The sequence below is a fragment of the Harpia harpyja genome, chromosome 2 (genome assembly GCF_026419915.1).
Source record: "Harpia harpyja isolate bHarHar1 chromosome 2, bHarHar1 primary haplotype, whole genome shotgun sequence".
NCBI lineage: Eukaryota > Metazoa > Chordata > Aves > Accipitriformes > Accipitridae > Harpia > Harpia harpyja.
In genome coordinates this window covers 57,310,137-57,330,783 of record NC_068941.1, presented here as the reverse complement: position 1 = coordinate 57,330,783, position 20,647 = coordinate 57,310,137, and the positions used below count along the sequence as shown (strand labels likewise).

Genomic DNA, 20,647 nt, shown 5'->3' with positions numbered 1-20,647 from the left:
GAATGCAGGTTTTAGTGATCCATCTAATGGTTTTGATGGACTTTCAGAAGCAAGACCAGAGCTTTCATCTCACATGTTGATTCCAATGCCAGTTCACACAAGACTGTTGGATTGGTTTTGTCCTCAACATTAGACTGTGCAACAGCAATGCTATTAGCAGTTTCATCCCTTCATTGAAGCACTGCAGATTCTGGTGGTATCTTGCATGCCTTAGGCATTTTCACTTGCAACATTACCCAGAAGACTTTTAGAATGGCAAACCAGGATGACTGAGTCGCAGTACATAATATCCCAAAAGATGTCTTTTGAGATCACATCCAAAATTTATCCCCTAGATTATTTTAGACTTTAATTCAAATCCTACTGTTCATCTACGGATATTTTTCCCTCTGACATGCTAGCACAAAGATGAGGAAGGACTTCAGTCCTTAGATTTTTGCAAAGTCCTGTCCTTTCATACTGATAACAAGAAGCAATTCAGATTTTGTCAAGACTCTTCATTTCTTAAGCAGAGAGAATAAAAGGTCAGATGGTATAAACTGGGCAAATTTCTAACATTTTATATAAGGAATTGCTACATTTTAGACAACAGTACTGGTGCTGAGAGTTTATCTGTTCGGTTGGCTAGGATGTGGGCTACTAGGGGGCTTTTTAAAGCATTTTCTTTAGCAGGCTGCCACTGTGGTTTTCTGCAGGTAATTTTCAGTTTTATTTTATGTGTATATTTCAGACTTGCTTGTATACTTGTGGAATCTGGGAAAGCAAAGTCTGTGCTCAGATTAGAAGGCAGCTGCCTAGGAGTTGACTCTATTGGGCAGAATATGTCAAGTCACTTGAATGAGGAGACAAAGCATGTGTTTACTGTTGTCTTAACAGTTAATGGTTATGAGAAATGTGTTCTGTGCTGATACACTCTACAGTACCTACACTGTACAGTACATTCATCATCAGTTATTGCTCCAAAAGAGCTTGAAAGGTATCATGGCTACTAGTGGCTTCTTTACCCCCTTCTGGGAATGAGGATAAAAAAATAATGTGTTTTATTCAAAGATGCAGGTAGAAAAAGTCATGCTTCTCTACATGAGTAGATAGACATCTCAAAAGAACAGCAATAAATGCAGGTTATTAATTTCCTTTTCTTTCCATAGTTCAAGGTTTTAGAGATGCACAGTACCTTTTAAAGATACAGAAAAACATTCTCTTTGCTTGTGTTATACTCCCTGTCCTTGAATTGTGTATCTCTTATTAGAGATAGTAATAAGTAATGGATCGTTATTTAGAAATTGAGTACAGATCTTGCAGTGCTGTAGCCTTTGTTGAGTACAAAAGCAAAATTAAACTGGATAGAAAGGATTAAATTTCTATAAAACAGTAATTGTGAAATGGCTAAAACTTACATATATAGAACAGCATGGAAATTAAGTACAGAACTGGCTGCCTATGTCTCCCCTTTTTTTGAAACTGTGCTTGAATTTAACTATATTCATAAATGAATCTAGAATGTCATTATTTTTCTTATGTTACAAAGTATTTGCCATGTTCTGGGGTCTAAACTAGCAGAGAGAAATCCAATGATCTGCTTTGTATAGTATCTGCTCGTAGGAAGCTTCACTTCAAAAGGCATGCCAAATGGCTTTTTAAGTCTCTAGTAATTTTGTTTAATAAACTGGGAGATAGTGTTAAACAAAACTTACGCCTTTGAGAACGTGATATATTAAACCCGAATCATTTGACAAATCTTGCAAGACCAAGAACAGTCGAGAAATTCTGCCCACGTACCTGTAAAGTTGTGTCTTGCTAGCAATTCTATGTCCTGGTGGGACTCCTCGTGCTTATTTACCTTGTGTCTGCTCTTAGGAGCCTTGTGGTACACACACGAGTGTGCCACGGGTGAGCTCAAAGCAGTTTCCCTCAGGGAAACTAAGGCTAAAGTCATGTGCTGTGAAGCTATCAAGAAAGCACCACTTGCAAGTTGTTAACAAGGTCCTTGAGCAGTCCTGTCTACACATACAGCGTACTCACCTAGGACTGGTAGTAGGTGTGAACTTCATTGCTGCTAAAGACATCCTGTGGACATTTGGTCCTGGAACCATAATGTGTTGTAGCAAATCATTGTTCCTTCCCTTTCTATACTACACCAGCCAATAATGTAGATCTACTCTGCTTTTATCATTTAAATGCAGAATAAGCTACCTAAATCTGGAAGCTCTTAAAATAGCTAAACCCTGAACTCCCCTGATAATTCAGGTGGCATTCAGTAGTTAAAGTGTTGTTCTTGCAGTGTGATGAGGAGAAAGAAGGGAGCAGGTGGATGAAAGGGGTGTCCGTGGTACTCCTCTCTGTAGAACTGCTGAATACAGACTCTACTCTGGATAAGTGGAGTTGAAAATCTTTCTAAGTGCTCAGAGAAAGGTGCCTTGGCTTGAATCTTCTCCTGTTCTCCAGTTCTCATCCTTTGTACTTTGACAAGATTCAAGAAAACTGCAGAAAGGGGCCATTCCTCTGCATATTAATTTTTCCATTAAAATAAATACAATATAAACCCGTAAGGTAAATATGAAGACATTAATCACATGTTACAAGTTGCTCATTCATAGGAATTAATTTGGTGAAGTTTTATCCTGGGAAACACCAAGTCACAGTAATGGTGAGTGGACTAGGTGTTTTGGAAATTCTGGATCCCAAAGCATGGGTTCCTATGAAAACTACGGGGTTTGGAATGGTAAGCATTGTGTATCAGTGTGATGTATCATAGACGCATGCATCTATGTACAAATGTACAAATAATGGTGTGTATTTCAGGTGTATTTTACAAACAGTAGAAGTCTGTAGTTTCCAATGTTATTTTTACCTGGATGATCGTAATAGGAGAATATAGAACACAGCAAAATGAACTTGAATGTCAAGTGCAATCTGTAGCATACCAAATACTTGCTTAAGGGATATGGTGGAAATGCCCTCTTCTTAGGATACTTAAAATAGATGAAGAGTGAAAGAGGACAAGGGAGAAGCTGGAGAATGTTTTTTGGCTCCCCAAAAGGTCATTTGGAAATACACAGTAAAGAGGTGCATGGTGGAAGGAAATCATGGCAGATCCAGGATGTGGTGTACTAAATTAGTTTTCATGGTCACTAACAGTCTGAACTGGAGGAGTATGAAAGATGCCTTCAGGATAAACAACCATACTGTTAACTCTTTCCTTTTCAATAATATTAATAGTTGGAATTTGTTTCTCCCCACTATTGTGTCTCCTAGATATTTTTTGGTTAGGTGTTACCATGTTGTGAGACAGTGTATTTGTATTGGCAAATATTGAAGATCTCAGGAATTTGAGAGATTTATCTGTTATAAAGTATATGACTTGTATATAAACTGGAGTGGGTTTTTTTAATTGTTCCATATGGAAGCTGATTTGGCCCTAGAGAATGTAAATTAAATACAGTAACTTAAGAATGAGTAAAATTACTTTCATAGAAAACTCTCTTTCAGAGTGCCACAGTTTGTGTACTCTATGCATCTGTTCTCTTTCAGTGTTTTACCTTTCAGCTAACTTTTGGCCTTTCAAAATATCTCTTTCACCTCACTTTTTTTACCCACATTTTCAGTTTCTACACATTTGTACTTTCACATAAGCTACCTCCTGTGTGATTCATCACCAAAATTGCAGTATAAATTTATCTTCTGAAACAATTTGCAAGGTATAGAAATAACTATGTTACCCTTTTCCAGTAATGGAAGCATATACTTTCTTCAGTTTTTTCATATTATTAATTAAAACATAATCCATTTGCTAATAATAACTACCAGTATGCTTTCATCTGCCATATTAATTATTATACTGTTACATTCCAAATCCTGTTAAGGGGAAAATGAAACACACCTTATATTTAAAGCCAAGAATCTGTTCTTAGTGTAATTGAAATCTTAACACTGCGACAAAGAATTATCATTAAACTGGATCTGAAGAAGTATTTTTTCATTATTTTCTTTTTCTTTCTATTACAAGGGCAAAAAGTCTCAGTAATAACAATACAATTAAAATTGTTACGCACACACTTTCTAGTATCTTTCCCTTTCTCTGATGTCATGGTTACTCTTCTACTGTTTCTCTCTGGTCTTGAGATCATTCATTGGCTTTGGTTTGGGGCAAGGGGGTGCTATGGTGAGTTGTCAGCATTCCAGGTTCTTTGCTGGGAGGAGTATGATGCTGCGGCTTTCTTCCTCCTTGCTCTAGGGTTCACTTGGAGCTACTTTTACCCTTTGTGCTTCCTTCACTGACCTGCAACTACATTTTATATCAAAATTTACTGGGTAAATGGAGATTGTCTTGCATACGTTGGATGCTTGTCCTTTATTCTCTTTGTTACCCCTAAAACTGGTTTTGACCAGCTCCCATGTCTGTGTTTCTTTAATTCACCATTGGCATAATATTTAGAAGCTTGGGGTCTCCAGCATAATCCTGTGCCCCCTTTCTTACAATTCCGTACTGGTACACTGCATCCTGTATTTCCAGTTTTGTCGTCTCTGCTGTCATCCCATGCCTATACTACATCAGTATGTGGGTCCTAATTATTTCGTCCTAAATAGAGTAGAAAAAAAAATGATTATGCCATACAAAGATAAGCACAAGTAATGTAAACTAGGCATAGCCACCTGGTCTTCGGAAAAATCGCTGTTTCAGCTAAAGAGGTTAAAAAAAAAATAATCCAGGAAAGCCAAGACAGATTTGGATAAAGCCTGACAAGATTCAGTCCTAAGGCCTTGCAAAGTTTGTTCAGTTCATATTGCTAGAGGCGTCAATGCTGCATTTATGGGGTTACAAAGCTACACTAGCTTACGTTTAATTCATGAATGTGTTACTAAACATTCTTTAAAGAAAACCCTTTAAAGGGTTTTAGTAAACCCTGGTTTAGTTAACCATCACGGTGTGAATTTTTACATTGATAATCCATCTGCTTAAATCACTGTGGCTATACTATGCTGGTGGGAATATTGATGTACAATAAAAATGAGCATATATGTAAAAACTGTACTTAAATTATCTTGGAGTTTTTGTAAGGATTATCTGTACTGATAAGTCAGAAGACATACTTAGATGATCCAACTTTTCCATTTCTGTTTTTCTCATTTGGTAATCAAAAGATACTAGATTTTCCTCTTTAAGATAGTCATGATGACTCTTGCTATGACTGTGATGTTTGTCATGTAGATTCTGTAGTATGACCTTCTACAAGAATGAATGTCTGTTTTTACAGTTGTCATACATCCCTAACCTAACTTCATACTTCTTTCCGTAGGGAATTTCACTTTTCTACCAACTCAATCATTGTTATTTGTCATAGCTAAAATGAATCACAGTCATATAGGACACACAATGAGAATTTCATAAAATGGGACAGACTTTTTTTTTTAATAATTGTATTTTTTTTCTTATGGTTTTATATATCATTTCATACACCTGAAAGCAAACAGGTAAGCTAAATATTTGTATTGGATTAGAGGCAGAAATAATTTCATGAAAGTTTTTATAAACCTTGAACACTAGTTTGCAGAATATTTGCAATGAATGCTTTCTACTGCTGTGAGTGCTTTTTGCGATATAGATGTGTAAATGTGGCAATTTCAAATGCACATAAAGACAGGATTATTTCAAGTGAGATTTTGAAAATCTCTGTCTTGAGCTAACTAATTTTCTAACAGAAGTCATTAAGAATTTTATGACACCAACACATCTGAAAACCCTATCCTAAAAATCAAATAGAGGTAGATACTGTATCTGGTTAGGTAAACAATTATGTATCTAAAACAAGCATCACCAGCAGAATGGTTTTCTATTCAATTCCTCCGGGTAAATAAATGAGTATATTGTTTCTCTATTTTTTCTAGTGTGTTGTATTTGCTATGACATCTGGTCAGATGTGGAATCACATCCGTGGACCCCCGTATGCACATAAAAATCCTCAGAATGGACAAGTGGTGAGTTGATTCTTTTAATTTTATTTTGAGGGGAAATATTATATAGATTGTCACTTCCTATAGTGAGTCTACAATTGCAAATAATTGCAGTTCCGTAGCACTGTATGACAGTCTGTCAGAGTCTTAAGTCTCCAGTTGCAAGCAGAGTCTGTTTTGGAATTTCAGATGTTTAGAAAGTGCTACCATCTTTAATTTGAGCAGTGAAATGAGTGGCCATGTTTTTAAAAATTCTCTCTCTCAGGCTCCCAGCTGTAGTGAATGTGTTATAAAATGTTCCATACCACACAATTTCCACTGCCCAAAGATAAATGGATATTGTGTCTTTTTGCAGAAACCTGCTTCCTCACAAAGTGAGAAGCAATTTGTTTTTTTCTTCTTTTCAGGCTCCATTTACACAAACCTTTGAGGCTTGTAACCTCTTATCTTCCTGTTTCTTGAGCATTTTAGGTAGAAAAGGAGATGGCAAATATTTTCATGTGCTTTGTACCATTTTCCATCATGCCTGTAACTCTTCCATGGAACTTTACGGAATGCTTTTTCCTATACCTCTTTACTCCTTCAATTTAAATTCTTTATCAGCTTTACTAAGAAGTTACCACTAGTTGAATACTGCCAAAATTACTGTTATATCCTGCTACCGCTGTCTTTGAAGGAATTCTTTTACTTGCTCCTTCCTGCTCGCAAATTAGTAAACGTTCATCAGAGTTCAGAAGGAGAAACTCTCTTTGCCTACTGTGAAGGTAAAGAGGAGCTTGGCTAGTTTCTACCACTCTTTGTTGTTTACCACTTTTCAAGCAAGTTATTGGGATGGAATCCCCGAAACTGGCAGTGAACTTAGTGGTCAGGAAGCCTTTTCATAACTAGTGGCCTGTTGAGCTATTTTCAGCTTTGACTATCACTAGTTAAAGGAGACTGCCTTATGTCTTAAAGCAAAAATTTATTTGAAGCTCCCTTTGTGTCTTCTTAATTGGAGTAGCAAAAAAATGATGGTTTGAATGTGATTACTGATCTGCTTTTTATCAGGAATGTAGCATAAATTCATAAAATGACATGATTCCATCTGTCAACTTTGTTATGCAGAAGTAGAATTGATAACGTAATAAATAATCTCTGTAAAACACTGTGTTTATAAAAATTTAGAGTTTTTCATTACTGCCTTGCAGTATTAAATTTATGAGCCTTTCCTACGGAGTGACAGAAAGGAGAAATACTGCATAGAAAAAGCACCGTTTGTGACAAATTAGTTTTTACCATATCCAGTTTTATACATATTGCTCTTCTTAAAGATCTGTTTCTGAAGTATACCCTATATTAAATAATTAAAAAATATCCCTTTAATTGTTCCTGAATTTGTGCCATCTTGTCTCAGTTTTCAGAGTGTGAACTCATATCCTATCTGAGTGTCTGAAAAGCTAGGTTGGGAGTGTTAGCATACAAAACTAAATAATGAAAATAATGGTAAAGATGGTTTTAAGTTCTAGATACTAACCTACTGTATTAGTCAACATACATACCTTCTTTTCTGGTTTTGCTTCATTATATGACTTCAGGTAAGTTATTTTGTGCCTCTGATTCACCTCTCTCCTTGTTCATATGTGTCAGTACTTTCATCTCCTTGGAGCTATGTCTGTGTCAGTAAGTAAAACAGTCAGATTCTAAGAATTAAAAAAATGCAGGATCACCAAGTTCCTGATTTATTTAAGGTATCACTGACCAGTATAACTGTAACTTAAAGCTCTGATTTTTACCAGTGTTAGAAGCTTAATAAGTAGTCTGTAAAACTTTACCTATTTTACATTGCGGGTTTTTTTCAAATAACACTATTGAACATTTTCATGTTTCATTTTTCTAGCACTTATCTGTGTTCCTGTGAATTTGAAGTCATAAAAGTGCTTATCTAACACTTCTGTGAGATTTATTCAACCATGATAATTCACTGTAACACTGTTCTGCATTAAGTCAGCAACTACTGTCTTTACATCTGGATGAAATTTAACTCATGACTTTCTTTCCAGTGTCTAGGATTTAGTACCAATTCCAAATTTGCGTACCAATTTTGTGCAAGGATTACTTGTATGTAATACTCTGAAACTTTGTGAACAGTCTTACCGTGTGAAATTCTGGTTTTAAGAGAAGGCATGGAATAGCTCACCAAGCTTAATTGGTTTATTGTTAGGTTCAGTTTTACTAATTCTTAGCTTTTCTTGTTTCATAGGAGTTAGTGGTTCAGTTCTGTACTAGCTGTCAAGCCTGATATGCCACCAGACTTTGAAAGTGATAATATTCTGTCTTCATAAACTGTTCCTTGCCTCAGATATCTCCTGTTACTTGCTTTGTTCTTGTCATAATTTTAGATGACACTTCATTTCTTTTCCTTAAATTCCTATTTTTTCAAAAGATGAGAAGACATTTGTTTGCTTTGCTTGAACAGCACTACTTACTAGTGCCAGTATCTTGTACAAGTAACATTACCAGTTCTTAAAATTTTTGGCTTGTGCACTGCATTTGTGATTCTTTGCTTGATGACCTAAACTACTTTAATTCTATGATTGTATTCTTTGAATGAAGCTTTTAAACCATATTTTTGTAATTCTGTGTGGGTCTATTCTGTGAAGTTGATGTGCTCTCTTATTGAGGTTGTTGCAGTTACTTCCTTTATTCCCCATGGCCATCAGCTAATTTCAGTTTTTGGGTCCACATGAAAGCAGTATCAATTTTTATGTAGAAAGCTGAATCACACAGTACCATTGTTCAATATTTCAGTTCTAGTTTAGGTTGATGAAACTGGTGCTAATCTTCTATCTTGACACATTCTTTATTTCTGTTATATTTCTCGAGTTCTCCGTCTTTTGCCTAATAATTTTGTTAGGATTAGGCCCTTACTGACTGACACTAAAATCTGTACCTATTTTACCAGGATTGAGAATGAAAACTAAACGTCCCATTGGTGTCTGTGTATAAACAGTCTTGGGAGAGTTCTGATTTTTATTCAGAGCTTGATCTGTATAGAGCTGGTGGTAAGACAAGTAGAGAGATGGAGAAAGCAATTACACATTTTTGAGCCTCCTGCAGAGGTAGTTCTGTTGCTATTTAATCGACCAAATAGCAAAGAATTCTCATTAGATTTTCATCAGTTTTTAATCAAATAGCAGCAATGGCTAAGAAAGCATTTATGTATGTCTGTCCAGGGATTAGCAGCCATTTTTTGGATTTGGATACAAATTCTACAATTTTTATTGTACAGAATGCTCAAGACTGCATGTTTAAAATGGTTGAAAGTTTGCTATAAGTGAGAACAGGCAAAGGACAAGCTTGATCTAAAATACTGAATTAAGATGATTTCCAAAGCTCATAATTTTCTTTCCTTCTCTGAGAAGAAATTATTAGAAGTTGGAAAAGTTCTTGTGTGAAGAGGAAAATACAATATTTTTATTGTCAGATATTAGATGGTTTTCCTACATAAGCTGATGCTTTGGGAGATGGATAATGGTATTATTTGCCACTATATTAATTGGATTTTTTTTTTTTACATAACACAAATTATGTCCTTAGGAAGCAATTTATATCTGCTTAACAGATCTTTTAGATAGACCCCTTGAAATACCAGATCAAATATAAATATTAGTTCAGTTATGGAGTTTATTTAGCTTTTTTTTTTTTTTTTTTTTTTTTTTTTTTTTTTTTTTTTGTACTTACCTTTCACAGTTTTATAACCCCCGATCTTTATTCAGGAACAGTCTCTAAAATACCACTTTTCAAATGGTCTTGCTGGTATGGGTATGTGGTAATCTGTATGTTTCTGAAGTTAAATGAAAAATATATTTGAGTTCTAGTATCATTTTTGCATTTGTCAATGCAAAATAAAGGTGCTCTGTGTGAAAGATTTATACTTAGAATATCAAGATTCTTAATTCACATTAGTCCTCTACTACTAAGGGGGACAAAATGTCATTTATTAAAGTATATTCTGTGTTTTCTGACATGACTTTTTCATATGAGTCTAATTAAAATAAATGGAACTGTTTCTTGGAACAGTTTTAAAGAATAACTCTCCCTTTCAAGCTCAGTAAGTCACAGTAAATACATTGTCCTTTTGCCTTCTATCTATCTGGAAACATGTTTGAAGTACAGTTTGCCAAGATTGTATTTGTAATGCCTGACTTCTCTGAAGTGGCCACGTTGCTTGGTAGCAGTTTCAGTATATACAAATGTCACTGTACTGTGTGATGTATTATTATATATTTGTCTTGCTTTTGGACAAAAAAAAGTTAATACAGGTTATTATATCAGTATCTAACATAAAATATCCAGATTGGCGTCACTTTTACCGCAGCAATATTTTGGTGCATCTGTCAACAGTAATCACAACCATAGTGCTATTGAAAATACTTCTTAATATTTTATTGGAATAGCCAATTATTTATGTTAATATGCTTGATAGAAATAAGAAGTAGGTTATTTATGTTTTGTTATTTAATGAAATAGCTTTCCTGTGGTTATCAAAGCAGTGAGTCTACTCAGAAGCTGCAACTAGTAAAGGGTTTCTCAAGCCTTTAAATTAAACTTCTATCTTGATTTAGTCAAAAAACTTAACAATTGGCAGTGTAACATGTAGAACTAGTATAAAACAATCTTATTTCTGTTAACAGATCAGCACATTAACAAATGGGCAACACCCATATCTCAACTAGTGTTGGGAAAACTATTAACCTCTGTAAGACATCTGTCCTAATTTTTGAGATTGCAAGGGTGATTGTAGCTGGCATTTCAATAACTTTCTGTATAACATGTTTCTACCTTGATATTAGAGAAGGGAAGCCTTACGCAATATTTTGTACCCTTTTTTGTTGTGGGAAGCAAAGGAGGTAGGAAAATGGTCATGACAGAAGGATTGCTGAGATGAGGCATTAGAACCTCTAGATTCTTCAAATGGTCAATTCTTGAAGCATATATGCTGTAAAAGGCAACATAATACCATTGTTTTGCAAGTACTGTAGTTTTGGCTGAGTAAAGATGGAACATGTTCCCATCAAGTAAAACTGGATTTTAGACAAGTAATCAGGCAGCAAGTAGTCTGTCATGATAAAATCCAATAAAATAAAAAAAAGCACTAGATTTTAATTGCTGCTTGTCACAACAGAAATCCAATTTTAATTGATTGATACTACTTTCAACTAACAAACACTCCTCCTCGCCGCTTTTTGTTAAGTGTGGATGGGCTCCTAGAAGCAATTTAGTTTCATTTGAAAGAACAACTGTTTTGTACAGAACAGCTCTTTTTATGTCAGAAGTCAGGGAGACCTCAAATATAAGAAGTTATGAAGTGTCTGAAGATAGAATCATAATGCAATACAGAAAAATGTATGTTAAGACAGAAAAACAGAATGACACAAGGGAAAAACCTGTTCGTGGTGTTCTGTTACTAGTAGAAAAAAAAGCCATTTTCTTAAACCTAGCTTGAGCGCCAAGCAGGAATCTAGTTTTTCTGTCTTCCTGGACTTTACTGGTTGTGTAGTTGTTAAAAGGTAAGAGCCTTCTCTAATAAAATAATTTTGATTGGAAGGTACCTCTGAAGATCATCTAGTCCAGCTGCTTGCTGAAAGCTGGTCAGGTTGCTCAGGACTTTGTCTAAGCAAATTTTGAATGTCTCCATGGTTAGACATTCCCCAGCCTGTTCCAGTGTTTGAGCATCCACATCATTCTTTTAATTTTACCTTTTAATTTATTTTTATACTTTTTTTTTTTTTATTTTCCTCAGGAACAGTCAAGGTAAATTTTATCCTTCTCTTCAGTAAAAGCTGATTTAGCTGAGTTCTTAAATAGAATTTAACACTGGCTTTAATAAAATTAGACTTAGCCTAGCAGTACACCTTTTCAGAGCTCCTGACAGCATACTTTTGCTTAAGTGGCACTAGCGCTCTTAAGATATCACTACAATATCCACACTGGAAATGAGAAAACATTAAGCCTGGAGTAGTCAGAGATATTTTTTTCTGTATAGATTTTGTTCTCTGAATAGAGCTGTGCAGACCTTCTTCCTGTAGCTATTAAACAACTTAAGCATGTCTGTTTTCTTCTGAAATCTTACAAGTTTTCAACAATTTTGAGAGATTGGGGAAGGGAGAAGAGAGGAAAGAACTCTACCGCATTTTCCCTATTGCACAACACAGTCTTTCACTACTTCAGATGGATTATTTTGTGATCTTTCATCTTCCTGCAGAAAGATAATCTGTAGTACAAAGGTGCAGATGTTCCTTTTGCTGAAGTAAAATTTTAGCATTTGGGAATTGTCTTGTGAATTACTAAACAAGTATCAAAATATTCTTTATCCTGCAGAGCCTTCTAGAGTTATAGACCTGGTGCATTTTTTCCATTGGAGAGCTCTTGCCTCTCCATATAGTTTTGCTAGTAAGCTCTAATGCTGTCATTTCAATGTAACAGATTAGATTTCTCTTATGCCTGTGAACAATGTCAAGAGAAGGAACATGCATTTGAGTGTGTTAATGTAAATGAAGCAGCGTACTTCAGGCAGTCCTTCATGGACTAATTCACCCATAATCTCCGGTTCAGAGAGATACCTTTTTATTGTGGTTATTCTTTTTTATGGTGGGTATTTTTTATTAAACATAAGGAACTTTTGATACTTTTTTTAAAATCTACAAAGCAACAGTTATTTGCTACTGCTATATTTTGAGCAATATAAAATGCTTTTTATATGTTTTCATGGAAACAAAAATTATTCTGACATTGTTTTTTGCCTAGCTCTGGCGCCAACAATTAATTCCTTTCTTTGGCTAAGCTTTCATGTTTACTAGCTGTTCCTGGAAGAAGAAACAATACAAGAAGACATAAGGACTAAATTAAAGGTAAACTAAAAGGTTTTATTGTACATGCAGGTTGTTCTTCTGAGCCTCTAAAAAGCAGTAGGGTAATATTATACATCCCACCTTTTAGATATCAAATATTTCTCAGAGTTCCTGGATATTAAATCGCAGGATATCTATTTTTGTTTGGTTTTCTGTTCTTTGAATCATTCATAATAATTTCTTTTTTTATTTCTTTATATATGTTGAGACACAGATCTTGTAGATAATACAGTGAGAGACAGGCACACATACCTGTTTTCATTAGTTTTCCTTACATATTCTTTTGAAGCATTATGAACATTCACAAGGTTAATGATGTTACCACTACTGTTCTTTGTACCTGTCATTTTGAGACTTAGAAGTGCCCTATTCTTGGGGGGGGGGAGGGGTCCCCGCTGCCAAGCAGCATACTTATGTAAGAATTCAACAGAATCTGAACCCAGGTAACTGAGGAACTGGTTTTGGCTTCAGATAGTGTGCTCAGATAGGCAAAACCTATTCCTATACTAAAATTAAAATAGAATAAACTGTTACCTGGGAAGGTTATACATATGAGCATAATTGTGAGAGTAGGTGCTCTCGTAAAGGCAAGGGTTGACTACTGGGTTGGCAGGGTTTTTGTTTGGGTTGGGGGCGGTGTTGTTTGGGTTTTGGTTTGTTTTTTTTCCCCCAAGTCAGTGGTAAAATTACCACTGATTTTTATAACAGTAGACCTGTTCAAAAAAATTGTATCCAAAGAACATGTATGTATTCATTTTTCTTTCAGCACAGTAATGCTTTAGTAGCAGAAATGAATTTGGTCTAGCTTTAGAATAAACAATGAGAATCTTTAAATAAGTGAAGACCCTTGTTTCCTGATTTTTTTGCATTTCTCAGATTAATTTATACAGTTTATTTGTCTAATGCTCATTGGTTGGTATTGTACTTCTGTTTATTACAATGGTTGTAATTATAAAAGAATTGGAATGTATGTATATACATTCATCTTCTCAATACTCCTCATTACAATATATCTTGAAAATATAAAAAGCTATTTCAAAATTGTTGGAAGATTATACTCAATGAATCGATAATGCTTATGTCATCAGAAATGTCATACAACATGTATTATTAATATTAAAGCTTTCTGCTGTTCTGTTATGTCCAAAGGATAAATTCAAGTTAAACTATTGGGATTCTCTAGAATATACTCTAATATGTGAACTATAGTCTTTTAATTTAAGATTCTGGTGAAAAGTTCAAATTATTTAATTATTTTTATATTAGTTCAATTAGATTTTTCTCATAAAGGTAGCTTATGTGGCTGTTACATTGTCAATGCTTATATGTAGAAGCAGACATTGCTAAGTTGATTGTCTTGCGGTGGCTATGTAAGTGGTAAGCAATATTTATTAAAAAAGTCACTGAAAATATTTGAAAGGGAATTACTATTTTCCAGCTGCTCCATCTGTCTTCCTTGGAAGATGATGAGGAGAGAATTTAACTTCTACCCTGATTGCTGGTCAGGATTCAAACTCTCTTTATGTCCACATTGTTGAGAAATAAGTTCACAAGAAGAGTGGGGTTTGCACAAGCTTTTAAACAAAGAATTATTTTCATTTTGCACTACCCTTTAGACAAGCACACTCCTGTCTGCCACTTAAAAAGCCATTGCAGAACTGCCACATGTATTGGTTAGAAAAGGTGGTCTAGAGCCCTTCTTAGAGTTTACTTCTGCATAACACAACTGAGATTGATCTGCTCTTTAAATGTTTCAAAAGCATGTTGCATCAAGCTAATATGTTGCACAGAAGTGGGTTGAGGAGCAGATTTCATGTACATCACATTTTCTTAGTATTCAGTACTTAAAGAATTAAGCTTCCGTGCTATTAGAAATAGACTGTAGTTCTTTTGTACATGTTGGAACTGAAAAGAGGAGACATTTTTCACTGTTCCCCTTAAAAGTCTGTCACTAATATTTATATGAAAGCTGTTAAAGGCTGGAGCACTTTAACTTTAGGTACAGAGCAAATTAAAAAGAGTTATTTACTGAACATCTTGCAAATCTAGGTTTTGAGCAATAAACAAAAACATGAAATAACTTCCTTCACGTTCACAGGTCCTGAGGTCACTTAGCATAGCAGAATGCTCTATGTAAGAGAAACTAGCATTATCGTTTAGAAGAGGGAAGTTGTCTGCATTTACCAGCCCTTCACACTTCTAATACGGGTCAATGAAACGAAAGAAGAATTTGGTCTATGACTTTTTTTTTTTAATAATCACTGTTCTAAAAAACATTCCAAACAAAAAAATGTTCATGTGCCTTTTGCACACCCATAATTCTGTAGTTCATATTAATCAGACTGAGTAATTCCTGTCAGATAAAGGCAGGTATTGTTCAATAGTCTTCTCTGTGGCTAAATACCAGTCATAGAACTAAACTGAAAATTGTTTTTTGAATTATTGTTGTTTTATTTGCCTATAGACAGAGAACACTTCAATGAATGGTATAATGAATGAACAAACACCATCTGATCTTGTCCAGTGCTGTCATTTAAGATGTTATTAATGCTGGAAATGGGGAAAAAAAAGACATAGGTTGCCTTTAGAACACAAGTAGGTATACTGCCATTAAAATGCTTTCTGTGTAAAAAGAAAACTTTAAAATTGAGCTCTGGAAATGTGCAGAAATATTTGGGCATAGTAGTTCTCACAGCCCTTTTGTGTGTCACTAAAGAATTAGGGAGAGTTTTGTCAATGTTAGCTTCTTCACCTGAACGTGCATTTAACTAGAAGTATGTTACAGTAAGTGGAAGTAATGCAAGCATTGGATCAGCTGCACGGTTTAAGAATGGATTTTAAGAATCGATTTAAGAACCAAATTGAATTAAATTCATGCTGTTAGCAATTTAATATCCCAATAATTGATCACTTGTACTATTATTAATTATCTCTGGAAAATTCAGAACCACAAGGATATGATGTGAATGTATATGCCACTTTAGGTAGTGCTTACAGAGGGACCATAGTGTGTTTGCTACTGTGGTCTTTCCACTGTATCCCTCTCATCCCTTAAAAACACTATATTAAATTCAGGCCTACAAATATTTTGCAAACCTTGAGTAACTGGAAAAATAAAAACAGTACATAGACTTTAATTTGTATTTCTTCTGGCTTTTTTCTCCTGTTTGTTTAATTTCCTGTTTCCCTAACCCTACTAAAATATTGGAAAGCTTCATTTACCTAAGAACAAACAACTGAAACCCCTCCAAACAAGCCTCTTTAAAGGTGAGGAAAAAATTCTAGAAACAGATTAGAGGGACATTCAAACCACTGTTACTCAGAAGATTATTTTCTGCATAAATTGAAGAACATACCTTCCAAAAAAGATAGCAGATATACCACAGGGTAGAATGAAACTTGAAAATAGATAGCACACAACAGCAATTTGTAAACACACAACAGCAATTTGAAAAAGAAAAGGACAACTGGAAAAAAAACAAACCAGAAAAATCTTCCCGCAGAATCCTAGATTTTGCTGGTATAGGTGACTAGTACACATGTATGCTGATATATATTTAATGTCTTTAAAATGAGCCTCTTTTTAGTGGAACTTATTCCCTTTGAGAGTTAAAGAATACTGTAAGGTTGGGTTATTAACATAAGTATACTACCAAGTTAACAAGTTCAATCCAAATGCATAATACTGGTTTGAGGTTTTTTTCCTTCTTCTTTGCCCCTTAATTTGTTGGTTTTTTTTTTTTTTTGCATTTGACCATCTACACTGTTTCATATAGCTCTGATCCAGCAAATAACTTTAATGCTTAATTCATAGTGCACAGTACAGAGTACACAGTAGTGGGAGGGCCCTTGTACATTGTCCAGTCATGGGCAAGGGCATCTTATCAAAATCTTTGACTTTAATTAAGATTTTGCTCCCAGACTTGTTTTACAGTGCTGTTGTACCATCTTTTGTATTCAAATGAAACTTGTTTTAATTGTTGGGTGGGTTGCAGATGCGATACTTTGTACTTTGATTTTTACTTCATTTTTTAATAGGTAGATCACATTAATGAATCATATTCAGCCTGTACTTATATAGTGAATACTTTTTTTCTAGCTGAGTTCTCTTCAGATAATGAGAACATAATCTGTGGAAATCATTCTGACTTTTGAAGTATATAACCTTCATTTCTTCCCATGTAATGTAGTGGTGTTTTTTTCTTTGGTTCCTTTCTGGCATCAGCTGAATTCATTAGTACCTCTTTTTGCACTCAAGTCATCAACTTGAAACTTAATAAATTAGTCCCAAGATCTAGAGTTCCTTTATGTGTTTTTAAACAGCCTATTCTGTCTCCCATTGAGCCAGTTATTCAACCTGCTTATAGTGTTTGTTCCAAACCCATTTTTCTCTGGCTTTACATGTTATAGAATGAATTGCCAAAGTCCAGATAAATAGTAGCACATTTTCTTTGTCAAGAGGATTAATTACCTTAAAAAGAGATTGTGCCTGATGAATCTGGTATCTGTCTCTTTGGAATAAGTGTGCTATATTTCCTCTCATTTTTCATGTTTCTTCATACGTTTAATTGTTCTTTATTTCAAAATTTATTCAGAAGCATTTCATGTTATTGAAATCTAACTTCCTTCCTTCCAGAATGAGTTTAGTTTCTTTGTGTGCAGTTCTATAGATTTACACTAACATACTCAGATAGACTTGGCTAGAATACATACATAAAAAAATAAAATTGCTACTAGGCTTTAAGATTTATGTACTAGTTTTGGAATTCTGCTTTTTGAGTTTTCCTTCAACTTTTTATGTGGTACAGATTCATTCTGTCAGCTGTGGACCTGTGTATCCCTTTTATTCATTGTAACCATTGCTGAAAACAGAATTCAGAAATTGGGTCATTATCACCCTTTACTGTGTATTAACTTCTTTGCTTGTTCTCTATTTTAATGGCTGAAATATGAACTATCTGTTTTCATTTCATTTGCAGGGCTACCTCAGCTTAACTCCTGACAACTTTCATTTTATCGCTAAGCTGCTTGACCTTTTAAGAGGCAAATGTATTTGCTACTCAGTCTCTTTCCATTCTTTCTAAGATCTGGTTGTTCACTGTATTCCATTTGGGATTATTAATCAGTAAGGTCTGGAATCCTTCCCTGAAAGGTCACTTATTTATTTATTTTTTTTTTTTTTTTTTAGATGTGTGGGATACAGATTCAAGATAGCTTAAGAAACTTAAACTGTTAGTCTCTGACTCATTAAATTCACCAAATTTCTCTAGTGTAGATGACTTCCCTCATTAATTTTTCTTTTCAGTTGAACTCTTTTGAAATGTAAAAACTTAAATTGAAAGTTTTAAATGTGTTACTATTAATCTTTCAGTTTAATTTACTCTGGTACTCATTGAATCAACTCAGGTCACTTTATCTGAAATTATTTTAGACTTCCTGTGTCTTTACAATGCCCTCTTTCTATGAAAAATGCACCTAAAATATTACTGCTTCTTGTTGAACTAGTGAGTAACTGAGGATGGAATCTGCCAGGTGTCACATACTGATCACTGAGGTCTGCTGTTAGTAGTATCTGTTTCAATTCTGTCTAGAAAATTAGTCTCCAGTCTACCACAAGGAGTTCTTTTTCTGAATGCTTTTCAGTTCTTGAACTCTGTAATATCATTCTCTGCGAGTGGGGTCTGAGTTACCTCCTGACCTTGTTCTCCTCCTCCAAAGCCTGGAATGTTCTGCTGAAGCTCAGCTTATCTTCTCATTTCCATTTTTCTGTGAGTTCACCCGCACCAGTGCTTAGTTCAGATAAGGGGTACTCTTTTGAAGCCCATGCCACTTTCATTCCCACCTTCTATACTTCAGTTCACGTTACACAGGGCACATGGACTATGATCCTTCTGGATGAAATGAAGTCAGAAGGTGGACTCCAGGAGTTCAGCCAGTACACTCCCAGCTGCTACTGGTTTGTTCAGTCCATTGGACCAAAGAGGATTTAGTGTGAAGTAGAACCACTTGAGATGTGTGTAGTATGGATATTGGGTTTGGAGAATTAATATGCACTATTTGCTAATATAAACATAGCCCTTGAGTCCTCAGCAGCTCAACATAAGCATCTTTGCATCAGTACTGGTGGTATTCTTCCAGTCAAATTTTGAAATTTGTTCTGATATGAACGGTGATGTTGAGCAGGAGGCTCTGCTTCCATGAAGACATTTCAAATCACAGATTTGTATCTGATACCCCTGTTCCTAGGAGAAGGTGTGTCTTATGTTTTACCGGATATATTCTGGTAATGGATTGTCAAATGAATGTATATCTATTTCCTGCTAATATATGTATATATGAACGACAGCTAGATAGAGCTTTGGGTCATGTCTGTTTTTATCTTAGTAGCTCAGTGCTGGTCTTTCCTCTATTTCTTGAAAAGACCAAACCTCAGTAGGTTCCTCAGAATCTTGATTTAAATGCTTTGCTGCCTGCTTTGCTTTTATACTTTTAAGGCTTTGCTAGAGTGTATGTCAGGTGAGAAAATGTATTTTCTGAAGAGTCTACTTAAGTTGAAGGTCTTTCCTCTTCAGTCTTGCCATTTTCTATTGACAGTGCCTCTTTGAATGAATGTTTAGAAAATATGACTACCAAAGGGTAAACTGCTTTTTTCATTCCAAATTTGTAAAACAATTTTGGTGTTGAGATGAGATTCTAACTAATGTGTTATAGGAGGGGTCTGTATATAATTAATAGCTAACAGAAATTCACAAACATTTTAATGAATTCTTCAGTTTTACATCTTGACTTACTTTAGGTCTTACAGAGAAAAGGTTGATACAATTTTTGTTTAATTATCAAATCAAGTTTTTGTCAACTGAGAAATTATAAAAGTAACTAAATACCTAAATGCTATTAATGTGTAATAATAGTTTTAAAATATACTGTGTCCTTTGTACGTAACAAACATTTCAGTGTGGATTTTCTATCATATTTTTAAGTGGGTGAATCCTGGCCCCTTTTGTCATATATTTATTTTTAAGATGCTATGAAGATAATTTCCTATTTTAATATGCTATGGTTTTCCTGTATTTAACAGGTCATGCTATACAAATATTTTTATATCCTCTTATTTATGATTTTCAAACACAATATCCAGTCCTTTAATGTTTGTATAATTCTCTATAACTCTTTTGAAATTTTAGTAAAAATACATATTCAAGTTGATATTTAGAACCTAGACAGAAACATTTTAAAAAGCTCAATCTTTTAACAGAACTAAGAAATACGTTGGGGTGTGTGTTTATGTATATATTTCCTCATTTTAATGTTTCCTCTTTTCATTTTAAAGGTCAGTTCTATTATTCCTGACAATTTTAATTTAGCAAGCTAAAAAAAAAGGGAATAGAACACTTTCGAACATACAGAAGTTGCATTTTAATATGTACCCAAAAATAGTGCATTTCTCAACAGAGACACTGCGAGAAAAGGGTTGCTAGACAGTATTAAAAATACCGGTTTAAAGCGAGACAAAAGAGTAACCTTCAAACTTTTTCTGACTTTGTCTCTTATCAGTCATGCAAGTGTCAGAGTCATAATGTGAATACTCAAGAAGGCTTTGAATTGTCAATAGAGGAAGCTTCCTCTTTGAGGTTATATTCGCTGGAACAGAAGAGATAACACTATTATCAGTGTTTTTATAGTGTAGCCAATTTCTCATTGCATGTACTAAAATGCAGTTTTTAATGCAGTTTAGATATTAGTATAATGATAAATATGTCAGACTTTTAAACTGAATTCTGAATGTTTTTGTTAGTCTTGATAGA

At 34.6% G+C, this 20,647-nt stretch overlaps 1 protein-coding gene across 1 annotated transcript in view; it reads left to right on the top strand.

Moving 5' to 3' along the window:
- The window catches only part of TUSC3 (tumor suppressor candidate 3), a 135,455-nt gene that overhangs the window by 69,494 nt on the left and 45,314 nt on the right, over positions 1–20,647 (top strand). Inside the window, exon 6 of the mRNA XM_052779978.1 lies at positions 5,887–5,976. Coding sequence (XP_052635938.1) covers positions 5,887–5,976 — 90 coding nt within the window. The remainder of the gene's footprint in view (positions 1–5,886; positions 5,977–20,647) is intronic.